General features: G+C 44.3%; 2 protein-coding genes across 2 annotated transcripts in view; one reads left to right on the forward strand and one right to left on the reverse strand.

The window, feature by feature from the left end:
• The window catches only part of ctso (cathepsin O), a gene marked incomplete at its 5' end in the record, with an annotated part of 140,285 nt that extends 117,285 nt beyond the window's left edge, over window positions 1-23,000 (forward strand). Inside the window, 2 exons of the mRNA XM_078205221.1 lie at window positions 4,360-4,452; window positions 21,740-23,000. Coding sequence (XP_078061347.1) covers window positions 4,360-4,452; window positions 21,740-21,774 — 128 coding nt within the window. The remainder of the gene's footprint in view (window positions 1-4,359; window positions 4,453-21,739) is intronic.
• Window positions 23,001-24,580: 1,580 nt separating this feature from the next.
• LOC144487159 (tryptophan 2,3-dioxygenase-like) overlaps window positions 24,581-26,632 on the reverse strand; it is a 62,369-nt gene continuing 60,317 nt past the window's right edge. The window contains exon 12 of the mRNA XM_078205220.1: window positions 24,581-25,089. Within this exon, the coding sequence (XP_078061346.1) occupies window positions 24,936-25,089 (154 nt within the window). The 3' untranslated portion in view covers window positions 24,581-24,935. The remainder of the gene's footprint in view (window positions 25,090-26,632) is intronic.

Raw genomic sequence — 26,632 nt, forward strand, 5'->3', positions numbered from 1 at the left:
TAAAAGTTGGCAAGTCATGTTGACGCTTTATAGAACCTTAGTGAGGCCGCACTACCAGAAAGATGTGGAAGCTTTGGAGAGGGTACAGAAAAGATTTACCTGGATGTTGCCTGGTATGGAGGGCATTAGCTATGAGGAGAGGTTGGAGAAACTTGGTTTGTTCTCACTGGAGCGACAGAGGTTGAGGGGAGACCTGATAGAAGTCTACAAGATTACGAGAGGCATGGACAGAGTGGATAGTCAGAAGCTTTTTCCCAGGGTGGAAGAGTCAATTACTAGGGGGCATAGGTTTAAGATGCAAGGGGCAAGGTTTAAAGGAGATGTACAAGGCAGATTTTTAACACAGAGAATAGTAGGTGCCTGGAGCTCGTTGCCAGGGAAGATAGCGGAAGCGGATACGGTAGTGACTTTTAAGGGGTGTCTTGACAAGTACATGAATGAGATGGAAATAGAGGGATATGGTCCCCGGAAGCGTAGGGGGTTTTAGTTAAGTCAGGCAGCATGGTCGGTGCAGGCTTGGAGGGCCGAAGGGCCTGTTCCTGTGCTGTAATTTTCTTTATTCTTTGTTTACCTTCTTTTTTTTCTTCCTCCCGGGATCTCTGTTCAAAAGGCATTCTTCTAGACAGGTTATTCTATTGAGGTTGAATGTATCATCAGGTAAGAAAGATTTATTCTTACCCTCGGTCCATTCTACACATTTTTGCAGGTCACTGATTGATGACTGACTGCAATTTTGAAACATAAAGTAAGCTGGTGTTCCTTTCTGGGGAACTAGCTCCCATTCTCTTAACTCCCCCACTTCACCTGGCCTTAACGTGACCCATTTGGGCTCAGTCTGGGTGTCTGAGATATTTGTTGGATACAAGCTGATCAACTGATTACCACAATCATTTGCTGATCAACTGATTACCACAGCAACTCAACCAGTTAAGGGTGATTTACTGTGTAACTCCCTGTTACTTCCCAGTGATTTGATTCCTAAGAGCTCAACAGGAACATAAAGTACAAAACTCACAACAAATATCACAAACAGTATAAACTTATACTTTAACTAAACATATAAACAATTCCCTGTCTGTTGTTTGCCACGACAGACAGAGCCCTTAACACATTATCTTAAACTCTACCAGTGCATTTTACTTAATCTCACTTATAATCCTATCACACAAGGATCGGTCCATGACACAAGGTCTGCCCCTTTTACCTTTTTCGCCCCATCAAACAAGGGCTTGGTCCTCTCTCAGAGGGAACAGGGACTTTCTCTCTTTCTTATGACATCTTTCCTTTAGTCTCGCTTACACAATCTGCCTGGTCTGTTCAGGAGTGGAATTTCAACAGTCTGTCCCTCTTTGTCCTCAAGCTAAAAAAAGAGGAAGTGATTTTAAAAAGTTAGCCCATTCCTGAAATGTCAAATATTGCAGTACACCGGCCGGGACAAACAGACTGCACCTTGAACCATCCAAGGGAGGGCCTCTTTAATGACTAAAGTATCATTTTTTTTACTGGCCAGTTAGAGAGCCGTTTGGGGAGCCAGTTTGGAGAGCCGCTGTGCTTGTGTCTGTTTACTCACTAGCTAGGAACAAGCGATCTTGGTGGAACCTCCAAGGAATACTGTCGAAACACACATAAACACAAGATACTTCACCAACAGATTGTCTTTATTTACTTGCTAGCAAGGGGAGGGTCTTGACACAATGGGTCAGAGACACCACTCCACCAGACAAAGAAAATCATCCTGGTTTATACAATTCTACAGCTCACAGTCAGTTGGACACAATCCAATCAACAGTGTTACAAATGACATACATTACGTATTGATCCAGTAGAATGAAAATACTAAACCACCCTGATCTATGAGATCACGATACCTCATACGATACCCCAATATATCATCCCTAAGCCTGTCCTCTAGTCTCTATTTTGATAGCAGCCTCACAAAGCATCTTCACTACAACAGTCTTACATGGGCATCCTTTGATTGATAAAGGGGCCTACAAAAGCCATTCGTATTTTATGGCCTTGTCAGTGAAGTTAACTGAATCTCTAAGGGATGTGGTCAGCTCAACATGCCTTCAGGATATGCCCCAATTATAGCCCTGATAGGTTTGTTTATTGCCAACATAATGAAACACATGTATACATTACTTATCAATCCAATGACTGAGTTTTTTATCACTACCTACAATTTCAAGGGGCGTCATCATGTTATCATTAATTCTTGTCAGTTCCCACTAAGTCACCCTACCATAACTCTTTCATTGGCTGTGACATTAATGTCATACTGTCTCTGTTTTGATTAGAAACTGTGAATGCAGCTTCATTAAAACTCACTCTCGTATCAGTTGTTTCTGATAAGATGTCTGGTGAGGCAATTAAGTGTCCTTTATGGCCTTGTGATTCCAACAGTTGGGTGTTTTAAAGGAATGTATCTAACATGTTTAGTATCAAAGGGCACTCTGTGCATCAAAGTTTCTTTGTTTAACTTTTAAAAATGTACAGAAGATATATTTATATGTAAGGACTAATTAAAGGTATTACATGTACTTTTAAAACTACCAAGTATTTAAAACACCGAATTACAGTTACTAACAAACTTGCTCCCCATTGATAAAGTGAATTCTACATCTAAATTGATTAAACAGAAAACCCTAGCAGAGTCTGACAATCTTAGAGTAGCCCTTTTCTTTTCTATCTTTCTCCAGAATGCAGGCTGTGATCATGGACGGGGAGGGATGGGGGGAAGGGAGGGATGGGGGGAGCCCTGAGAACTCTGTGGTAGGGTGGGAGAGAGATTATTTTTTCCTTTGATCGGTGCGCCCTTTATACATGATGCCTTGATCTCAGTGCAGCCGGCTTTACTGGTGTGTTTAGACATTGCCCCTCACCAATGATGGTGTGAGGTGTCCTTGTAAAGAGCCAATGTACTCAATGGATTGAGTTCCCTCATTATGTTCTATGATTATAGTGAAGCGAACAATACATCCACTTTCTTTTTAAACCTTGGGATGGGGACCATCTTTTCCTGCGGATTTTGCCATTATTTTCTTCATTTCTTTTATTTTGTTGACACTAATTTAGGTGTGCCCCTGAGCCTGATTCACTATTAGTGTCCTTGGGATTTCCAGCATGCTCACTTCTTATTCTATAATAAATATTGATGCAAAATAACGATTCAATGTGCCTGTCGTTTCCTTATTTTCATTGTTGGTATTACGATTTTCAATTTCCGACCACATGATGTTATTCTAAAATAGTTTGTTGATTTTGATATCACTTGCACTTTTCATGCTACCTTTTTGTAGCTATTATCTGTTTTGTCACCATTTGCACTTCTTTGTATCTTTCCCATTCTGTGACTTATTTTGCTCTTTTTGCCTATGCTTCACTATGTGTGTTTGCCTCAGCATAGATCACTGGACCCTCCCCCTCCTCTCCAATGCCCTTGCAAACCATTTGAGACACTCCCCACTCTGTTACAAGAAGGCAACATACCTCATCCTGTTTACAAAGGATGCAATCCGTCCCCGTAATTATTGAACTCCTTACAAGTACCACACGATGTGTCCCCTCCTCCTCATCATCATCATCGCATCCCCTCCCCCACACTACTTTTTTGGACATCCTCCTATCCACTATCATTGAATTCCTGATTTTCTGAATTTTACACTCTATTTATCATAGAAATCATAGACACCCTACAGTACAGAAAGAGGCCATTCGGCCCATCGGGTCTACACCAACCACAATCCCACCCAGGCCCTACCCCCATATCCCTACATATTTGCCTGCTAATCCCTCTAACCTACGCATCTCAAGACACTGAGGGGCAATTTTAGCACGGCCAATCAACCTAACCCACACATCTTTGGACTGTGGGAGGAAACCGGAGCACCCGGAGGAAACCCACGCAGACACGAGGAGAATGTGCAAACTCTACACAGACAGTGACCCAAGCCGGGAATCGAACCCAGGTCCCTGGAGCTGTGAAGCAGCTGTGCTAACCACTGTGCTACCATGCCACCCAAACCACTGTGCTACCATGCCGCACAATTTATGTTACACTATTGTCACAATCACTGTGTAATCCTATGCTCCCAGATGATGAAGCACTGTTTAAAGACAGCACATCATGGGCAATCACAGGTAAAAACCCAACTATTTTCGAATTATTATTTTTATGTCATATAATTACCAACAAAATAAAATTGGACCAAGGATAGCACTCAAGATCGCAACAATCTCATGGGTTCTACTCTGATAGCTTTTGATCAGTCGTGCGATAGTGGTTTCTGATATTGGCTTTGCATGATACAAGTGGCAATTAAGAAATAACAGTGACAGTTTTTTTCATGAAAACAGGTGATATCCCTTACTGGATTGTACGAAATTCCTGGGGAACCAAATGGGGAATTGATGGCTATGTCTACATCAAAATGGGGAAGAATGTTTGTGGTGAGTTTTCTGTGCATTGTACAGTGCATGGAAAAGAACATTTCGTTCATTTGGGGAATTTTTGTAAATACAGCAAATATAGTATTTTTTGTATTTTGGTATTGGATGTTTCACCTTATTCAATTTAGCATTAAAGCCATATCACAATCAAATTTACACCCAACAGTATAATCCAGTTGAGAAGCAGTTCGCCTCCTACATCAAATGTTCACAGTGAAGTTGCAGTTCTATTAAGGTCCAGTATTGGCAGTCCATCTCAGAAAGAAGAAAACTTGGTGCCGGAGGAATATGGAATACCTGAAAAAGCCAAGACCTGATTTATGTTTGTAATCCACCAAAGGACATTCCGTCCGTTTGGGCCCATGGAAATGGGGCGGCACGGTAGCACAGTGGTTAGCACTGCTGCTTCACAGCTCCGGGGACCTGGGTTTGAATCCCGGCTCGGGTCGCTGTCTGTGTGGAGTTTGCACATTCTCCCTGTGTCTGCGTGGGTTTCCTCCGGGTGCTCCGGTTTCCTCCCACAGTCCAAAGATGTGCGGGCGAGGATGATTGGCCATTCTAAATTGCCCCTTAGTGTCCCGGGATGCATAGGTTAGAGGGGTTAGTGGGTAAATATCTAGGGATATGTGGATAGGACCTGGGTGGGATTGTGGTTGGTGCAGACTCGATGGCCTCTTTCTGCACTGTAGGATTCTAGGATTCTATGAAGGTTATGTGGTAGACCTAGTGAGAGTAGGTGACCTTTACAATGAATGCAGTGTTCACTCAGCTACTGTCTGTTGAATTATAGTGATCTCTCTAGGTAGTCATGGAAACAGAAGCAGTCATTGCCTTGTAATAGGTTTTTTGTTTGAATTTTCATTTATCAGACTTCTGCCCCTCAAGTCATAGGATTTACTTGAGGCTTTCTTTCCTTGCTTTTCGATAATAACAAAAAAGAGGAAGAACAATTAGGGATGGGTCAGTAAACAAATAAATAAAAAAACATTGTGAGTTCCACAACAGAGAGACAGATTGATAAGTTACCTGAGGTTGCTTCTGGTCCATTATCACTTTTTCAGAACAATTGAGGATGGGTAGTCAGTGCCAGCTTTACAAGTAATAGCCACACATTGAGAATGAATTGTACAGAACAGGGCAGCAGTACATCTAGGTGAAGACCCCTCCTGTGACACCGTATGAAATTCACACCCTCGGGGTTTACCATTGACTAGAAACTGTACTGGACAAGCCATATATACTGTGACTACCAGAGCAGGTAGGAGACTAGGAATATTGTGGCGAGTAACTCACCTCCTGACTTCAAAGCCTGTCCACAATCTACAAGACAAAAGTCAGTAGTGTGATCGAATACACTCCATGGGCCTGGATAAGAATAACTCCAACAGCACTCAAGAAGCTTGACAGGACAAAGCAACCCAGTTGATTGGCACCCATTCCATAAACATTCACTGCCTCCACCACCAATGCACGGCGTGTACCACCAATAAGATAAACTTCAGGAACTCATCAAGACTTCTTAAATAGCACCTTCCAAACCCACAACCAGTACCGTCTAGAAGGAAAATGCCGGCATCTCCACATCATAGAAGGAAAAGGGCAGCAGATGCATGGGGCCATCACCTGGACGTTTCCCTCCAAGCCACTCATCATCCTGATTTGGAAATTATATCACTGTTCCTTCACAGTCACTGGGTCAAAATGCTGGAACTCCCTCTCTACCAGCACTGTGGGTGTACATAGACAACGTGAACTGCAGCAATTCAAGATGACAGCTCAAGTGAAGTTAGGGATGGACAATAAACGTTGGCCGAGCCACCTACTTCCCTTGAACAAATTTTTTAAAATTCAAAGAGTCTTTCATCCACTACTGGTTGGTTTCAATGTATCTTTTCATTAGGTATTTTTGTTTGTGCTGACCAGTGGATAATCAGGAGGGAAATTGGGTCCTGCCTAAAGCCCCTTCTTCCCGTGAGCCATTATTTCTACAGTAAGAAGTCTCACAACACCAGGTTAAAGTCCAACAGGTTTGTTTGGTAGCAAACGCCACTAGCTTTCGGAGCGCTGCTCCTTCGTCAGGTGAGTGGGAGTTCTGTTCACAAACAGGGCATATAAAGACACAAACTCAATTTACAACATAATGGTTGGAATGCGAGTCTTTACAGCTCATCAAGTCTGAAAGGTACAGACAATGTGAGTGGAGAGAGCATTAAGCACAGGTTAAAGAGATGTGTATTGTCTCCAGACAGGACAGTTAGTGAGATTTTGCAAATCCAGGCAAGTCGTGGGGGTTACAGATAGTGTGACATGAACCCAAGATCCCGGTTGAGGCCGTCCTCATGAGTGCGGAACTTGGCTATCAGTCTCTGCTCAGCAACTCTGCGCTGTCGTGTATCGTGAAGGCCGCCTTGGAGAATGCTTACCCGTAGATCAGAGGCCGAATGCCCGTGACCGCTGAAGTGTTCCCCAACAGGAAGAGAAAGTCTTGCCTGATGATTGTCGAGCGGTGTTCATTCATCCGTTGTCGTAGCGTCTGCATGGATTCCCCAATGTACCATGCCTCGGCACATTCTTTCCTGCCGCGTATTAGGTAGACAACCTTGGCCGAGTTGCAAGAGTATGTACCGTGTACCTGGTGGATGGTGTTCTCACGTGAGATGATGACATCCATGTCGATGATCTGGCACGTCTTGCAGAGGTTGCTGTGGCAGGGTTGTGTGGTGTCGTGGTCACTGTTCTCCTGAAGGCTGGGTAGTTTGCTGCGGACAATGGTCTGTTTGAGGTTGTGCGGTTGTTTGAAGGCAAGAAGTGGGGGTGTGGGGATGGCCTTGGCGAGATGTTCGTCTTCATCAATGACATGTTGAAGGCTCTGGAGGAGATATCGTAGCTTCCCCGCTCCGGGAAGTACTGGACGACGAAGGGTACTCTGTCCACCGTGTCCCGTGTTTGTCTTCTGAGGAGGTCAGTGCGGTTTTTCACTGTGGCGCATCGGAACTGTCAATCGATGAGTCGAGCGCCATATCCTGTTCTTATGAGGGCATCTTTCAGCGTCTGGAGGTGTCTGTTGCAATCCTCCTCATCTGAGCAGATCCTGTGTATACGGAGGGCTTGTCCGTAGGGGATGGCTTCTTTAACATGTTTAGGGTGGAAGCAGGAGAAGTGGAGCATCATGAGGTTATCCGTGGGCTTGCGGTACAGTGGGGTGCTGAGGTGACCGTCCTTAATGGAGATGCGTGTGTCCAAGAATGCAACCGATTCCGTAGTGTAGTCCATGGTGAGTCTGATGGTGGGATGGAACTTGTTGATGTCATCATATAGTTGTTTCAGTGATTGTTCACCATGAGTCCAAAGGAAGAAAATGTCATCGATGTATCTAGTGTATAGCATCGGTTGAAGGTCCTGTGCGGTGAAGAAGTCTTGTTCGAACCTGTGCCTGAAGATGTTGGCATATTGAGGTGCGGATTTGGTCCCCATGGCTGTTCCGTGTGTCTGGATGAAGAACTGGTTGTTGAAGGTGAAGACATTGTGGTCCAGGATGAAGCGGATGAGTTGTAAAATTGCATCTGGAAACTGGCAGTTGTTGGCGTTGAGTACTGAGGCAGTTGTAGCAATGCCATCGTCATGGGGGATGCTGGTGTAGAGTGCCGAGACATCCATTGTGACGAGGAGCGCTCCTGGTTCAACTGCTCCATGTGTGCTGAGTTTCTGTAGGAAGTCCGTAGTGTTGCGACAAAAGCTGGGGGTTCTTTGTACAATGGGTTTCAGAATTCCCTTGACATAGCCAGAGAGGTTCTCGCACAGGGTCCCATTGCCCGATACGATGGGTCGGCCGGGTGTGTTTGCCTTGTGTATCTTCGGGAGGCAGTAGAGATCTCCAATGCAGGGAGTACGTGGGATGAGAGCACGGAGGGTTCTCTGAAGGTCCGGATCAAAGGTCTTGATCAGTCCTGCTGCAGGAAAGGATGTCCCGAGGCATGGTACATTGGGGAAACCATGCAGACGCTATGACAACGGATGAATGAACACCGCTTGACAATCACCAGGCAAGACTATTCTCTTCCTGTTGGGGAACACTTCAGCGGTCACGGGTATTCGGCCCCTGATCTTCGGGTAAGCATTCTCCAAGATGGCCTTCATGACACACGACAGCGCAGACTCGCTGAGCAGAGACTGATAGCCAAGTTCCGCACACATGAGGACGGCCTCAACCGGGATTTTGGGTTCAGGCCACACTATTTGTAACCCCCGCGACTTGCCTGGACTTGCAAAATCTCACTAACTGTCCTGTCTGGAGACAATACACATCTCTTTAACCTGTGCTTAATGCTCTCTCCACTCACATTGTCTGTACCTTTCAGACTTGATTACCTGTAAAGACTCGCATTCCAATCATTATTCTGTAAATTGAGTTTGTGTCTTTATATGCCCTGTTTGTGAACAGAACTCCCACTCACCTGACGAAGGAGCAGCGCTCCGAAAGCTAATGGTGTTTGCTACCAAATAAACCTGTTGGACTTTAACCTGGTGTTGTGAGACTTCTTACTGTGTTTACCCCAGTCCAACACCGGCATCTCCACACCATTATTTCTATACAGTAAATCAAGATGTGTCAAAAGTTTTCAGCCAACTCCAGCAGGGAAGAGAAGACTAAACCTGTCTGTTTTTGATGCAAAATATCAACATTAAGGTCAGATTTTCACTCCCAAGGCAGATACCTCTACTCAGGAAAATTTCCATTTGGGAGATCCACTGCAATATGAAGGGCCTTGTCACACACAGGTTTTTCTCCAGGGAGAATTGGTGAGAAGATGGGAGGTGAGTGTTGACATAAATAAGGCCTGCCATCCCCAGTAACAGTTCAGAGGCCACCAGGTGCAGCGGTGGACTGTTTAACCAGCTCTGCTGAGTTTGTTTTTCCCACCTCTGTGATTCACACCCTGCTCCCTTCCCTCTACCAGCAGAAAATGTGATCAGCCAGGGCTTCTGTATCTATAATGATTTCTGGAGTAATAGAATCATAGAATCCCGACAGAGCAGAAGGAGGCCATTCGGCCTATTACGCAGCGTTGACTCTCCGACAGAGCATGCCACCAGGCCCTATCCCCATAACCCCATGTATTTACCCCACTAATTCCCCTACCCTACACTTCTTGGGACACTAAGGAGCAATTTTGCATGGCCAGTCCATCTAACCTGCACATCTTTGGACCATGGGAGGAAACCAGAGCACTCGAGGAACCATGCAGACAGGTGCAATGTGCAAACTCCAGACAGAGAGTCACCCAGAGCCAGAATCAAACCCGGATCCTTGGTGCTGCAGGAGGAAAATAAAACAAGCCTTGGAGACCATGTTGGATTACAAGAAAAGTTTTTATTCCACATGCATGAGGGAGAGCTGGACTCCAGCCTGAAATCTCAGGTTGCCTGCGAGTCCTTCTCTGACTCTGTTAGACTGGTACAGGGATACTTTACTGAGCCACAAAGGTTTACATTAGCATATGACTTCCTCGAGTTGGATACAAGATGGTTCTTCTAATCTCGTTATGCAGACTACATTGTTCAACGCAACTTCATTCATCAGTTCTTTGGGCAGTTCCGTTTACCTGATTGTAATGTCAAAGTGTTGTATTTGCCCAACCGATTTACAATGATGTTAATCGTTCCCCCGCTATGCTAGGTGATCGTGTTTTATAGAAGACTGTGCCTTCCCCAGACTATATAGAGCTTGGTTGTCTTAATGCCGGTTCTCCCATTGTCGTGATAATTCGAATGAGCTCCTGCACATCAGAAGTTGATTGAACCCCCTGGGATTGGCAAGCCATCTCCCCTTTCAAGGATGGGTCAATTAGAACCACAGAACATTACAGCACAGAAACAGGCCTTTTGGCCCTTCTTGGCTGTGCCGAACCATTTTTCTGCCTAGTCCCACTGACCTGCACCTGGACCATATCCCTCCACACCCCTCTCATCCATGTACCTATCCAAGTTTTTCTTAAATGTTAAAAGTGATTCACCACTTCATCTGGCAGCTCATTCCACACTCCCACCGCTCTCTGTGAAGAAGCCCCCCCTAATATTCCCTTTAAACTTTTCCCCCTTCACCCTTAACCCATGTCCTCTAGTTTTTTTCTCCCCTAGCCTCAGTGGAAAAAGTCTGCTTGCATTCACTCTATCTATACCCATCATAATTTTATACACCTCTATCAAATCTTCCCTCATTCTTCTACGCTCCAGGGAATAAAGTCCTAACCTATTCAACCTTTCTCTGTAACTCAGTTTCTCAAGTCCTGGCAACATCCTAGTAAACCTTCTCTGCACTCTTTCAACCTTATTAATATCCTTCCTGTAATTAGGTGACCAAAACTGCATACAATACTCTAAATTCGGCCTCACCAATGTCTTATACAACCTCACCATAACATTCCAACTCTTATACTCAATACTTTGATTTATAAAGGCCAATGTACCAAAAGCAGTCTTTACGACCCTATCTACCTGTGACGCCACTTTTAGGGAATTATGTATCTGTATTCCCAGATCCCTCTGTTCTACTGCACTCTTCAGTGTCCTACCATTCACCTTGTATGTTCTACCTTGGTTTGTCCTTCCAAAGTGCAATACCTCACACTTGTCTGCATTAAACTCCATCTGCCATTTTTCTAGCTGGTCCAAATCCCCCTGCAAGCTTTTAAAACCTTCCTCACTGTCCACTACACCTCCAATCTTTGTATCATCAGCAAATTTGCTGATCCAATTTACCACATTATCATCCAGATCATTGATATAGATGACAAACAACAATGGACCCAACACCGATCCCTGCGGCATACCACTAGTCACAGGCATCCATTCAGAGAAGCAATCCTCCACTACCACTCACTGGCTTCTTCCATTGAGCCAATGTCTAATCCAATTTACTACCTCTCCATGTATACCTAGCAACTGAACCTTCCTAACTAACCTCCCATGCGGGACCTTGTCAAAGGCCTTACTGAAGTCCATGTTGACAACATCCACTGCCTTCCCTTCATCCACTTTCCTGGTAACCTCCTCGAAAAACTCGAATAGATTGGTTAAACATGACCTACCACGCACAAAGCCATGTTGACTCTCCCTAATAAGTCCCTGTCTATCCAAATATTTGTAGATCCTATCTCTTAGTACTCCTTCCAATAATTTACCTACTACTGACGTCAAACTTACCGGCCTATAATTTCCCGCATTACTTTTTGAGCCTTTTTTAAACAACGGACCAACATGAGTTATCCTCCAATCATCCGGCACCTCACCCGTGGATACCGACATTTTAAATATATCTGCCAGGGCCCCAGCAATTTCAACACTAGTCTCCTTCAAGGTCCGAGGGAATACCTTGTCCGGTCCTGGGGATTTATCTACTCTGATTTGCCTCAAGACAGCAAGCACCTCCTCCCCTTTAATCTGTATAGGTTCCATGACCTCCCGACTTGTTTGCCTTATTTCCAAAGACTCCATGCCAGTTTCTTTAGTAAATACGGATGCAAAAAACCCATTTAATATCTCCCCCATTTCTTTTGGTTCCATAAATAGCTGACCACTCTGATCTTCAAGAGGACCAATTTTATCCCTTACTATCCTTTTGCTCTTAATATACCTGTGGAAGCTCTTAGGATTATCCTTCACCTTGTCTGCCAAAGCAACCTCATGTATTCTTTTAGCCCTCCTCATTTCTTTCTTAAGTAGTTTCTTGCACTTTTTATACTCCTCAAGCATCTTATTTGCTCCCTGTTGCCTATACATGTCATACATCTCTCTCTTCTTTATCAGAGTTCCAATATCCCTCGAGAACCAAGATTCCTTATTCTTATTCACTTTGCCTTTAATCCTGACAGGAACATACAAACTCTGCACTCTCAAAATTTCTCTTTTGAAGGTCTCCCACTTACCAATCACATCCTTGCCAGAGAACAGCCTGTCCCAATCCATGTTTTTTAGATCCTTTCTCATTTCTTCAAATTTGGCCTTTTTCCAGTTTAGAACCTCAACCCGAGGACCAGATCTATCTTTATCCATGATCAAGTTGAAACTAAAGGTTTTATGATCACGGGAACCAAAGTGTTCCCCTACACACACTTCCGTCACTTGTCCTAACTCGTTTCCTAATAGGAGATCTAATATTGCATCCTCTCCAGTTGGTATCTCTATATATTGATTTATTCTTAGATATCCTCAAAGTAGTTTATTAGGCAAAGATAATGGGGTGCGATTTTACGGCCTCATTTGTCCCAAAAGCGCTCTATTTAGACTCCTCAAAGGTAGGGGAGTTTCAAACTAGAGAGCATAGGTTTAAGGTGAGAGGGGAGAGATGCAAAAGGGTCCAGAGAGTCAATTTTTTCACGCAGAGGGTGGTGATTGTCTGGAATGAGCTGCCAGGGCACAATTTTGTCTTTTAAGAAGCATTTAGGCAGTTACATGGGAAAAGATTGGTATTGAGCGATATGGGCCAAATGCGGGTATTGGGACTAGCTTAATGGTAAATAAGAACATAAGAACTTGAAGCAGGAGTAGGCCACCTGGCCCTTCAAGCCTGCTCCACCATTCAATAAGATCATGGCTGATATTTTTGTTGACTCAGCTCCACTTACCCCGCTCACCATAACCCTTAATTCCTTTACTGTTCAAAAACTTATCCTTGCCTTAAAAACATTCAATGAGGTAGTCTCAACTGCTTCACTGGGCAGGGAATTCCACAGATTCACAACCTTTTGTGTGAAGAAGTTCATCCTCAACTCAGTCCTAAACTTGCTCCCCCTTATTTTGAGCTTATGTTCCCTAATTCTAGTTTCACCTGCCAGTGGAAACAACTTCCCTGCTTCTATCTTATCTAAACCCTTAATAATTTTATTTGTTTCTGTAAGATCTCCCCTCATTCTTCTGAATTCCAATGAGTATACCCCCAGTCTACTCAGTCTCTCCTCATAAGTCAACCCTCCCAACTCCGGAATCAATCTAGTGAATCTCCTCTGCACCCCCTCCAGTGCCAGTATATCCTTTCTCAAGTAAGGAGACCAAAACTGTACACATTACTCCAGGTGTAGCCTCTCCAGCACCTTATACAACTGCAACATAACCTCGCTGTTTTTAAACTCCATCCCTCTACCAATGAAGGACAAAATTCCATTTGCCTTCTTAATTACCTGCTGCACCTGCAAACCAACTTTTGTGATTCATACATAAGGACACCCAGGCCCCTCTGCACAGCAGCATGCTGCAATTTTTTTACCATTTAAATGATCGTCCATTTTGCTGTTATTCCTACCAAAATGGATGACTTCACATTTACCAACATTGTATTCCATCTGTCAGATGCTTGCCCACTGACATAGACTATCTATATCCCTTGCAGACTTCCAGCGTCCTCTGTACATTTTGCTCTGCCACCTATTTTAATGTCAATTTTGACACACTACATTTGGTCCCCAACTTCAAATCATCTATATAAATCTTAAACAATTGTGGTCCCAACACTGATCCCTGAGGCACACCACTATTCACTGATCGCCAACCAGAAGAACACCCATTTACCCCCACTCTTTGCTTTCTGTTAGTTAACCAATCCTCTGTTCATGCTAATACATTACCTGTAACATCGTGCATCTTTATCTTATGCAGCAGCCTTTGGTGCGGCACCTTGTAAAATGCCTTCTGGAAATCTGGATACACCACATACACAGGTTCCTCATTGTCCATGGCGCACGTAATGTTCTCAAAGAATTCCACCAAGTTAGTCAAACATGACCTGCCGTTCATAAACCCATGCTGCATCTTCCCAAAGGGACAATTGATATCCAGATGTCTCGCTATTTCTTCCTTGATGATAGATTCAAGCATTTTCCCTACTACAGACGTTAAGCTAACCGGCCTATAGTTACCCACCTTTTGTCCACCTCCTTTTTTAAACAGTGGCGTCACATTTGTTGTTTTCCAATCTGCGGGAAACACCCCAGAGTCCAGCGAATTTTGGTAAATTACCACTAATGCATTTGCTATTTCCCCGCCATCTTTTTTAGTACCCTGGGATGCATTCCATCAGGACCAGGAGACTTGTCTATTTTTAGCCCCCTTAGCTTGCCCAACACTACCTCTTTAGTGATAATGATAGTTTCTAGGTCCTCATCTGCCATAGTCTTCTTGTCATCAATCTTTGTCATGTTATTTGTGCCTTCCACTGTGAAGACCGAAACAAAATACCTGTTCAATGCTTCAGCCATTTTCTCATTTCCAGTGATTACATCCCCCTTCTCACCCTCTAAAGGACCAATGTTTACTTCAGCCACTCTTTTTCATTTTATATATTTGTAGAAACTTTTGCTATCTGTTTTTATATTCTGAGCTAGTTTACTCTCATAATCCAACTTACTTTACTTTATAGCTTTTTTCATGGCTTTCTGTTGACCTTTAAAGACTTCCCAATCCTCTAGGTTCCCACTAATCTTTGCCACTTTGTATGCGTTTTCTTTCAATTTGACACCCTCCTTTATTTCCTTTGATATCCATGGCTGATTATCTGTTTTTCTACAGTCCTTCCTTATCATTGAAACATAGAAACCCTACAGTGCAGAAGAAGGCCATTCGGCCCATCGAGTCTGCACCGACCACAATCCCACCCAGGCCCCACCCCCACACATTTTACCTGCTAATCCCTCTAACCTACACATCCCAGGACTCTAAGGGGCAATTTTTTTTAACCTGGCCAATCAACCTAACCCACACATCTTTGGACTGTGGGAGGAAACCGGAGCACCCGGAGGAAACCCACGCAGACACGAGGAGAATGTGCAAACTCCACACAGACAGTGACCCGAGCCGGGAATCGAACCCGGGACCCTGGAGCTGTGAAGCAGCAGTGCTAACCACTGTGCTACCGTGCCGCCCATTATTGGTATATAATTTTGCTGAACACTGTGAAAAATCGCTTTGAAAGTCCTCCTCTGTTCCTCAATTGTCCCACCATAAAGCTTTTGCTCCCAGTCTACCTTAGCCAACTCCTCCCTCATCCCTTTGTAGTCTCCTTTGCTTAAGCACAAGACACTAGTATTGGATTTTACCTTCTCACGTTCCATCTGTATTTTAAATTCAACCATACTGTGATCGCTTCTTCCGAGAGGATCCCTAACTGTAAGATCATTAATTATTCCCGTCTCATTACACAGGCCCAGATCTAGGATAGCTTGCTCCCTCATAGGTTCCATTACATACTGTTCAAGGAAGCTATCGCAGATACATTTTATCAACTCCTCCTCAAGGCTGCCTTGACCGACCTGGTTTGACCAATCGACTTGCAGATTAAAGTCCATCATGATAATTGTTGTATCAGTTTTACATGCATCAGTTATTTCTTTGTTTATTTCTCACCCCCCATGATATTATTTGGTGACCTATAGACTATGCCTATCAGTGACTTTCTCTCCTTCCTATTTTTAATTTCCACCCAAATAGATTCAACCTTTAGAATCTATATCGTCTCTCACTACCGCCTTGATGTCATCCTTAAATATCAGAGCTACACCACCTCCCTTACCTTCCTGTCTGTCCTCCTGACCAGTCTGATACTCCTGAATATTTAACTGGGCGGCATGGACAAATTGGGCCGAAAGGCCCGTTTCCATGCTGTAAACCTCAATGACTATAGTCCGCCCCGCGCCCACTTTGATTCCTGTGGCGAGCGGGGCAGTAAAATTCCAGCCAACGTTTCAGGTCGATAGCTTATTGGCAGAACGAGCAAAAGACCAAACTGAAACATTGTGCAGGATTTTCCACATGCCCCCTTTGGTGTGTTTTGCGGCAGTGGAGGCAGCCCACAATTGGCTGGCGGCGGGACACATAGAAACATACATAGAAAATAAAAGCAGGAGTAGGCCATTGGGCCCTTTGAGCCTGCTATGCCATTCATCATGATCATGGCTGATCATCAAATTCAATACCCTAAATCATGCCTTGCCCCCAACTCCCTTGATCTCTTTAGTCCCAAGAGCTATATCTAATTCTTTATTGAAATCAAACAACATTTTGGCTTCAACTACTTTCTGTGTATTCCACACATTCACCAGTCTCTAGGTGAAGAAATTTCTCCTCACCTCAGTTCTGAAAGGTTTAGCCCTTATCCTCAAGTCCTTATCTGGACTTTCTGACACCATGCTTTCTGAATCTACCCAATCTAATTCTATTAGAATTTTATAAGTTTCTGTGAGATCTCTCTCACTCTTCTAAACTCCAATGAATATATTCCTAACTGACTTAGTCTCTCCTCATATGACAGTCCTGCCATCCCAGGAATCAGATAAGGACACCAAAACTGCAAACAAAGAACAAAGAACAATACAGCACAGGAACAGGCCCTCTGGCCCTCCAAGCTCGCGCCACCCCCTGGTCCAAACTAGACCATTCTTTTGTATCCCTCCATTCCCACTCCGTTCATATGGCTGTCTAGATAAGTCTTAAACGTTCCCAGTGTGTCCGCCTCCACCACCTTGCCTGGCAGCGCATTCCAGGCCCCCACCACCCTCTGTGTAAAATATGTCCGTCTGATATCTGTGTTAAACCTCCCCCCCTTCACCTTGAACCTATGACCCCTCGTGAACGTCACCACCGACCTGGGGAAAAGCTTCCCACCGTTCACCCTATCTATGTCTTTCATAATTTTATACACCTCTATTAAGTCTCCCCTCATCCTCCGTCTTTCCAGGGAGAACAAGCCCAGTTTACCCAATCTCTCCTCATAACTAAGCCCCTCCATACCAGGTAACATCCTGGTAAACCTCCTCTGCACTCTCTCCAAAGCCTCCACGTCCTTCTGGTAGTATGGCGACCAGAACTGGACGCAGTATTCCAGATGCGGCCGAACCAACGTTCTATACATCTGCAACATCAGACCCCAACTTTTATACTCTATGCCCCATCCTATAAAGGCAAGCATGCCATATGCCTTCTTCACCGCCTTCTCCACCTGTGACGTCACTTTCAAGGATCTGTGGACTTGCACACCCAGGTCCCTCTGCGTATCTACATCCTTTATGGTTCTGCCATTTATCATATAGCTCCTCCCTACATTATTTCTACCAAAATGCATCACTTCGCATTTATCAGGATTGAACTCCATCTGCCATTTCTTTGCCCAAATTTCCAGCCTATCTATATCCTTCTGTAGCTTCTGACAATGCTCCTCACTATCTGCAAGTCCTGCCAATTTTGTGTCGTCCGCAAACTTACTGATCACCCCAGTTACACCTTCTTCCAGATCATTTATATAAATCACAAACAGCAGAGGTCCCAATACAGAGCCCTGCGGAACACCACTAGTCACAGGCCTCCAGCCGGAAAAAGACCCTTCCACTACCACCCTCTGTCTTCTGTGACCAAGCCAGTTCTCCACCCATCTAGCCACCTCCCCCTTTATCCCATGAGATCCAACCTTTTGAACCAGCCTACCATGAGGGACTTTGTCAAACGCTTTACTAAAGTCCATATAGACGACATCCACGGCCCTTCCCTCGTCAACCATTTTGGTCACTTCTTCAAAAAACTCCACCAGGTTAGTGAGGCATGACGTCCCTCTCACAAAACCATGCTGACTATCGTTAATGAGTTTATTCCTTTCTAAATGCGCATACATCCTATCTCTAAGAATCTTCTCCAACAACTTCCCCACCACGGACGTCAAGCTCATCGGCCTATAATTACCCGGGTTATCCTTCCTACCCTTCTTAAATAACGGGACCACATTAGCTATCCTCCAATCCTCTGGGACCTCACCTGCGTCCAGTGACGAGACAAAGATTTGCGTCAGAGGCCCAACGATTTCATCTCTCGTCTCCCTGAGCAGCCTTGGATAGATTCCATCAGGCCCTGGGGATTTGTCAGTCTTTAAATTCTCTAACAAACCTAACACTTCCTCCTTTGTAATGGAGATTTTCTCCAACGGTTCAATACTCCCCTCCGAGACAGTCCCAGTCAACACATCCCTCTCCTTTGTGAATACCAACGCTAAGTATTCATTTAGGATCTCCCCTACTTCTTTGGGCTCCAAGCATAATTCCCCACTTTTGTCCCTGAGAGGTCCGATTTTTTCCCTGACAACCCTTTTGTTCCTAACATATGAATAAAATGCCGTGGGATTCTCCTTAATCCTGTCTGCCAATAACATTTCGTGACCCCTTTTTGTTCTTCTAATTCCCCGTTTGAGTTCTTTCCTACTTTCTTTGTACTCCTCCAGAGCTCCCTCCGTTTTTAGCTGCCTGGACCTACCATACTCCTCTCTTTTCTTTTTGACCAGTCCCTCAATTTCCCTGGTTATCCACGGTTCTCGAATCCTACCCTTCCTATCCTTCTTTTTTACAGGCACATGCCTGTCCTGTAGCCCTAACAACTGTTCCTTAAAAGACTCCCACATGGCAGATGTGGATTTACCCTCAAACAGCCTCTCCCAATCAAGAGCTGCCAATTTCTGCCTAATGCCACTAAAGTTAGCCTTCCCCCAATCCAACACCTTACCCTTGGGACACCACTCATCCTTTTCCATCACTATCCTAAAGCTAACAGAATTGTGGTCACTATTTGCCACATGTTCCCCTACCGAAACTTTGAAGACCTGACCGGGCTCATTCCCCAGTACGAGGTCCAGTATAGCCCCCTCTCTAGTCGGGCTATCTACATATTGTTCCAAAGAACCCTCCTGTACGCATTTTACAAATTCCTCCCCATTCAGAGTCCCTGCTCTCAGCGATTTCCAGTCTATACCAGGGAAATTGAAGTCTCCCACTACAACAACCCTATTTTTCCTGCACCTATCTAGTATCTCCTGACATATCCGTTCTTCCACTTCCCTTGGGCTGTTGGGGGGCCTGTAGTACACCCCCAACATAGTGACTGCGCCCTTCCTGTTTCTAAGCTCCACCCAGAGTGACTCGTCACACGACCCCTCTGAATTGTCCTCCCTCTGCACCGCTGTAATATGCTCTCCAACTAATACTGCTACTCCCCCACCTCTTTTAGCCCCTCCTCTGTCTCGCCTAAAACACTTGTACTCCGGAATATTCAGCTGCCAGTCCTGTCCCTCTTTCAACCAAGTCTCTGTCACCGCAACCACATCCAAATTCCTCGTGAGCATTAAGGCCCTAAGTTCATCTGTCTTACCTGCTACGCTCCTTGCATTGAAGTATAAGCACTCCAGACCTCCAGGCCCAGTGAGGTCATCCTCCCCCAGAGTGCTCTTCTTCTTTGCCAGCCTTGTCCCAGCCCCAAGCTTGTCCCCAGCCTCTACACTTGTAGACCTAATATTTTGATCCCCTCCCCCCTGCCATACTCCCCCCTCCCCGAACTGCACTAGCAAAACTCCCAGCCAGGATATTCGTGCCCTTCCAACTTAGTTGTGACCCGTCCTTCTTGTACAGGTGCCATCCTCTCCTGAAAACTTCCCATTGATCTAGGAAAATGAAGCCCTCCCTCCTGGACCAGTCCTTTAGCCAAGCATTTAATTGTACTAACTCCCTATTCTTAGCCTCACTGGCACGAGGCATTGGGAGCAGCCCAGAGATGGCCACCCTGGAGGCCCTACTTTTTAGCCTATTTCCCAACTCCCTGAATTGCTCTCGTAGGATCCCCCTGCTCTTCCTATCTACGTCATTTGCACCAATGTGTACAATGACATCCGTTTCTTTATCTTCCCCTTTTAATATGCCTCCTATCCGCTCGGAGACATCCATGACCCCAGCACCAGGTAGGCAGACTACCATCCTGGAGTCCCGTTCGCACCCACAGAATCGCCTGTCCATGTCTCTAACCGACGCATCCCCCACCACTATTGCTCTCCTAACCCCTCTCATTCCTTTCCGGGCCACAGAGCCTGACTGTGTGCCAGTGACCTGGTCACTGTGGCTTACCCCATCCTCCCCCACACTATCCAAAACAATATACTTGTTTTGGAGTGGGACAACCACAGGTGACCCCTCCTCTAATTGCTCACTCCCCTCCCCTCTCACACCTGTCGCCGAGCCCTTCCTATTATGAGAGACAGCCACTGGAGTACTCTCTGGTACATTACCCTTCTGACCTTTACTCCTCCTAACTGTGACCCACGTGTCTTCCTCCCGAGGCCCCGGTGTAACTAGTTCCCTATAACTCATGTCAATTATTCTCTCATTCTCCCTGACTAGACCAAGGTCAGCAATCTGCAGCTCCAGTTCTGTGACACGGTCCCTCAGGAGCTGCAGTTCCACGCACCTGGCACAAATGTGAACCTCTGGGAGGCTAGGTGTTTCCAGGAACTCCCACATCCCACACTGGAAGCACCGAACTGGCCTATCATTCATAGTTACCCTTATCCTATATAGGTTTGGATAAAAATAACTTACCTTGCCTCGCCCTGTCCCCCGAAGCCCTGTGAGCCAAAGCCCTTATAGCTCACACTCTGCTTCCCACACACTGTGCTGCCCGCTCCCGACGCTGCCTGCTGTATAGTGCGGCCGGCTTTTTATGCTCCAGTCGAACAAAGAGGTCTAACCCCCCCAGGTAACTCACTTTTATACTAAGAACTCAACCTCCCAGAATCCCCTTCAGCTGACCTCACTTCCTTTAATTTAAAACCTTGAAAAAAGCCCGCAAAACAAACAAGGAATACAATTAAATAAATAAATCAGTACTTTGCTTACCCTCAGCACTCCTGCTAAGCATCTCTCCCTCAGTCCAGCTCCAGTCGAACAATAGCACACAATATTCCAGGTGTGGCCTCTCCAATGCTGTGAAGGCTAACATGCTATTTGCCTTCTTTCCTGCCGACTGTACCTGTATGTTTACGTTCAGCAACTGATACATGAATACACCAAGGTCTTGCTGAGTATACATCTTTCTCAATTTGCACCCATTCAAATAACCATTCCCTGTTAGGAATTCTCCCATTTCTGACTGGATCTTCCAGTCTTGCCACTGTTAACAGGGTTTCCCATTATTCACACCCTCCACCGCTGGCAAGAACAGTCAGAAAATTCCACCCATTAACTCTGTTTCTCATTTCACAGATGCTGTGTCTGAGTACTTCCAACATTTTCTGTTTTTATTTCAGATTTACAATATCTGCAGTATTTTGTTTTTGTTCAGAGAGAGATGTGTTTTATAAGCTGGCTGAGTAGGCTTCTGCTATATTCATTTCAGATGGGGTGGAAGAGAGGGAAAACAAAGGGGAAAAATTGACACGAAATAATTATTGTAAATGGGAAATGCCATTTCTCAACGTTGCTTGCTTTGTTTCCCCCAGGTATTGCTGATTCAGTTGCAGTAGCGTTTGTGTGAGAAGGTGCTTCCTGGATGTTGGTCTGCCTGTGGGACAGCCTTTTACCAGCAGATAAACTTGAGTCTAAAGTGATGTTTCAGTTGGGTCTTCAGTGAAAATCAAAGAAAGGGATCCACCGGATTTCCCTTCCATTTAAATCAATGGAGGAGATTATACTCTCACAGTTGTGTTATCTGATTCCTCTGTACCAGCTGGGCTTAAGTTTAGCCTGGACACAACAACATTTTGCCTTCAATATTCCAGAAATTCCACTGATTGGTGGAGTATCTTGTATCAACAAGCATCAAAATATCAGCGCTATATGCATTATTTTCTGATTTGCACTGGCTGATATTGAATTCAAAAGCTACCTCACCATCATACAGGATCAGAAGATTTATGCATCTCTCATCAGTATTTGTAACATTTATTATCTGAGAATCCATAAGATTTGGTTTTCACCAAATGTTCTGATGATAGTTTAGTCATTCATGCGCTTGTTTCATGACTTGTGCTATCATCAAAGTTTATGATGCTGTTTGATATTTTCTTTGGTATATTTTATTGTAAGAAGTTTAACAACACCAGGTTAAAGTCCAACAGGTTTATTTGGTAGCAAAAGCCACACAAGCTTTCGGAGCTCTTAGCCCCTTCTTCAGGTGAGTGGGAATTCTGTTCACAAACAGAGCATATAAAGACAGAGACTCAATTTACATGAATAATGGTTGGAATGCGAATACTTCCAGCTAATCAAGTCTTTAAGAAACAAAACAACGTGAGTGGAGAGAGCATCAATACAGGCTAAAAAGATGTGTATTGTCTCCAGACAAGACAGCCAGTGAAACTCTGCAGGTCCAGGCAACTGTGGGGGTTACTGTCGGCATCTCCACATCATATTTTGTGACAAGGAATTTACATATTTACAATAAAATAGTCTTTTCATTTCAGAATTGTTTCCAGATGTGCCAATATTCCAGGGCAGTGCCTCAGAAGTACAAGCAGTTTACGGGTTTCAGATTTGTTGGTCTCCTTGTAGAATGACAAAACTTCCAACACAATGCAATGCATTAAAATGATACTGGTGAACAAAATGATTGTTGCCAACTTTCATTCCTAACCACAAAACTCTAAAAAATACTCAAAACAGTTTTTGTATTTGCTACAATTATTATAATATTTACATTTTTAGTTAATCTTGATACTGGTCATGGTACTGATGGGAATTAAATTTAACATTGATCACCTGAAAGATGTTCAAATTGAGTTCAAGACTACTTTTCATACTGGCTTTGATAGGAATCTGAGTGCCGCTGCTGAATTCACAGATTTATGTTTTCTACTTTGTTGTAAATGCTGAATCGGTATCCAGCAGGATGTTCTTATGGGGGTGTTCTTATGCAGGCTTCCAACCACCTCTGAATCCTCCCCACCCACCCTTCTCCCCCCACCCCTACCACAAAATCTGAGCCCCTCAAGATCTAAAAGAAAATCAACATCAGTAATCTGACACTCCAAGGAAGTTACAGCCCATAATTAATTATATGTATATTGTTTTATGTCATCTAACATATCCATGGTGATATAACCTTCGCTAGGCATTTTGATTTGCTTCAGTATTTGCCTTTCAGAAAGGGGAAAAATGAATCAAACAATTGGGACATTAACAGCTGGTTAGCACTGCTGCCTCACAGCTCCAGGGACCCAAGTTCGATTCCCGGCTTGGGTCACTCTCTGTGTGGAGTTTGCACGTGTCTCCCCATGTCTGCGTGGGTTTCCTCCGGGTGCTCCGGTTTCCTCCCACAGTCCAAAGATGTGTGGGTTAGGTGGATTGGCCATGGTAAATTGCCCCTGGTGATGTGTAGGTTAGAGGGATCAGCAGGTTAAATGTGTGGGGTTGTGGGGATAGGGGCTGGGGTGGGATTGTTCTCGGTGCAGACTTGATGAGCTGAATGGCCTCCTTCTGCAGTGTAGGGATTCTATGATTTCTAATACATGGCATTATGCATAAGAAAATCTTCTGAAGAAGCCATTATTTGATATTTAAAGCATGTTATCAAAATATATCCTTTGCTCATTAGGAGCAGGATTGCCCTTTTAAATCAGTTACACTTTTGAACTATGATCCCATCATTTAGTAATACACATCAACTGAAGAATTAAGATTGTTTTACATATTGCTTACAATATTTTAGATAAATATGTTTATATATGTAACCCCACACACATCTGTACAATATGTTACATAGAACATAGAACATTACAGCGCAGAACAGGCCCTTCGGCCCACGATGTTGCACCGACCAGTTAAAAAAAAAACTGTGACCCTCCAACCTAAACCAATTTCTTTACAGGAAACCAGTTGTGAATATTAGGTGTTAGACTAACTTATTATAGCATGGAAGGAGGATAATTATTGATTTTATGTTATAATTAATGCAAATAAAAATCAGGAGAGATCTAAAACAAGCTATTGACTTGCTATCACCCATTTTACAATATCACACAAGTCACAATATGCCCCAAAGTCTTTAGTGGATAAAGTACAAACAAAAGTTAAAAACATTTACATGGAACGTTAAAAGCTTTAAAACATGTTTTGATTCTTTGTGCATTTCCCTTCCAACATATTGCCACACTACCAGAAGGATGTGGATGCTTTGGAGAGGGTACAGAAGAGGTTTACCAGGATGTTGCCTGGTCTGGAAGGTATTATTAGCTATGGGGAGAGGTTGGAGAAACTCGATTTGTTCTCACTGAAACGACGGAGGTTGAGGGGTGACCTTGTAGAGGTTTACAAGATTATGAGTGGCATGGACAGAGTGGATAGTCAGATGCTCCTTCCTAGGGTAGAAAAGTCAAATACTTGGGGACATAGGTTTAAGGTGTGTGGGGAAAAGTTTAGAGAAGATGTGCAACGCAAGTTTTTTTACTCAGAGGGTGGTGAATGTCTGAAAAGCGCTGCCCGGGGAGGTGGTGGGAGCAGGTACGATAGCAGCATTTAAGGGGCAACTAGATGAATATGTGAATAGGATGGGAATGGAAGGATACGGACTCCGTAAGTGCATACGGTTTTAGTTTAGGCAGGCATCATGATCGGCGCAAACTTGAAGGGCCTGTTCCTGTACTGCACTTTTCTTTTTTCTTTGTTCTTTGTATATAAAACAATGAGTTGATTTTTGCTTTAATCAGATTCCTCACTGCTGAAGTAAGAGCTATCACAACACTCTGCAATATATAGGAACTTGTGAATTGAAGAGGTCAGCTTTGGAATCCACTGTCTTGGGACCAAGAAGGTTGCGAGGTTGAACAAGTCAACAAACACTTTATATCGGTCACTGAAACAGAGAATTAAGGGAAAAAAACAAATATTGAAGCTTTATTCAGAAAATGCTGGAAGTATTTAAAGATCAGGAAGCATCTATGGAAATAAAAAGTTCAGGACATAGTTGAATTTTTTGAATAGCATTACAATTGACAAGAAACATTAACTACCTTGTGGGGTGTTCAGATGTATGCATTCAAGAGCCATATCATTTCAAGTTATATTAGTAAGTGCATTTTAGTTTCTGACAGATGAAAACCTACATACTTTGCAAGTGTAAAAGATTATGATTCTACAATTAATTCCAGTCACTGAACTAATGCTTAAAATATAGTTAAAAGGGTGCGATCTTACGACCTTGTCCTGCCTGACTTTCGACGAGGTGAGTGGTAAGATTGGGTGAGAGGCAAAAAAACGAGAAATGGGCCCGGTTTCTCACCTTCCCCAATCGTACCAGCCCTGTTTTGCCGGCGAAATCTGCTTCATGCCCAGAAAGGGCACAAAACCAATTTAAATTTAAACCAATTTAAATCTATAGCAATTGGGGTGAATGGGATCAAAGGTTATGGAGAGAAAGCAGGATTAGGCTATTGAGTTGGACGACCAGCCATGATCGTAATGAATGGCGGAGCAGGCTCAAAGGGCCAAATGGCCTCCTCCTCCTCCTATCTTCTATGTTTCTATGTAAATACAATGAGTCCTGGATGCTGTTGTCCAGGCTCACTTACCTTAACCACCTCACTGGTCAAGGTTCTCCACGGCGAGAATCACAGATGGTCTTCACCAACAGAGACCACATGTGATGGCCTCACCAGGAGGATCAGAGGCCACTGAAGCCCCCCTGGGGTGGTCGGGGGCAGGGAAAGCCAGTGCCCACAGGGCAATGTAAGTTTGGCAGTGCCCAGCTGGCAACCTAGCACTGCCCACCGGGCACTCTGGCCGGATGAAATTGAAATCAATAAAAAATATCTGAAATTAAGAATCCACTGATGGCCATATCGAGTGTCAGAAAACCCATTTGGTTTACTAATGTCCTTTAGGGATGAAAACCTGCCATCCTTATCTGGTCTGGCCTATAAGTGACTCCAGAGCCACAGCAATGTGGTTGACTCTCAACGGCCCTCGGGCAACTAGGGATGGGCAATTAATGCTGGCATTCCAGCAATGCCCATGTCCCACAAATGAATAAAAAACTGTAGTGGATCATAGAATCATTGAATCCCCACAGTGCAGAAGAGGCCATTTGGCCCATCAATACTGTAGCGACTCTGACAGAGTATCCTACCCAGGCCCTCTCGCTATAACCCTACACATTTACCATGGCTCATCCCATCTAACCTACACATCTTGGGACACTAAGGGGCAATTTCACATCTCCAATCAACCTACACATCTTTGGGTTTGCACAAGTACAGGGAGTCATTGGCTGTATATTGTGGTAATTAAGATTCCCTCAGACCAACCTATATTCTTTACCATTTGAAGGAATTTCACTCCCTCAATGTTCAGATAGGTTGGCATGAGGTGGAGGTGCCAGCGTTAGACTGGGGTGGCAC

This window comes from Mustelus asterias, unplaced genomic scaffold (assembly GCF_964213995.1).
Source record: "Mustelus asterias unplaced genomic scaffold, sMusAst1.hap1.1 HAP1_SCAFFOLD_626, whole genome shotgun sequence".
NCBI lineage: Eukaryota > Metazoa > Chordata > Chondrichthyes > Carcharhiniformes > Triakidae > Mustelus > Mustelus asterias.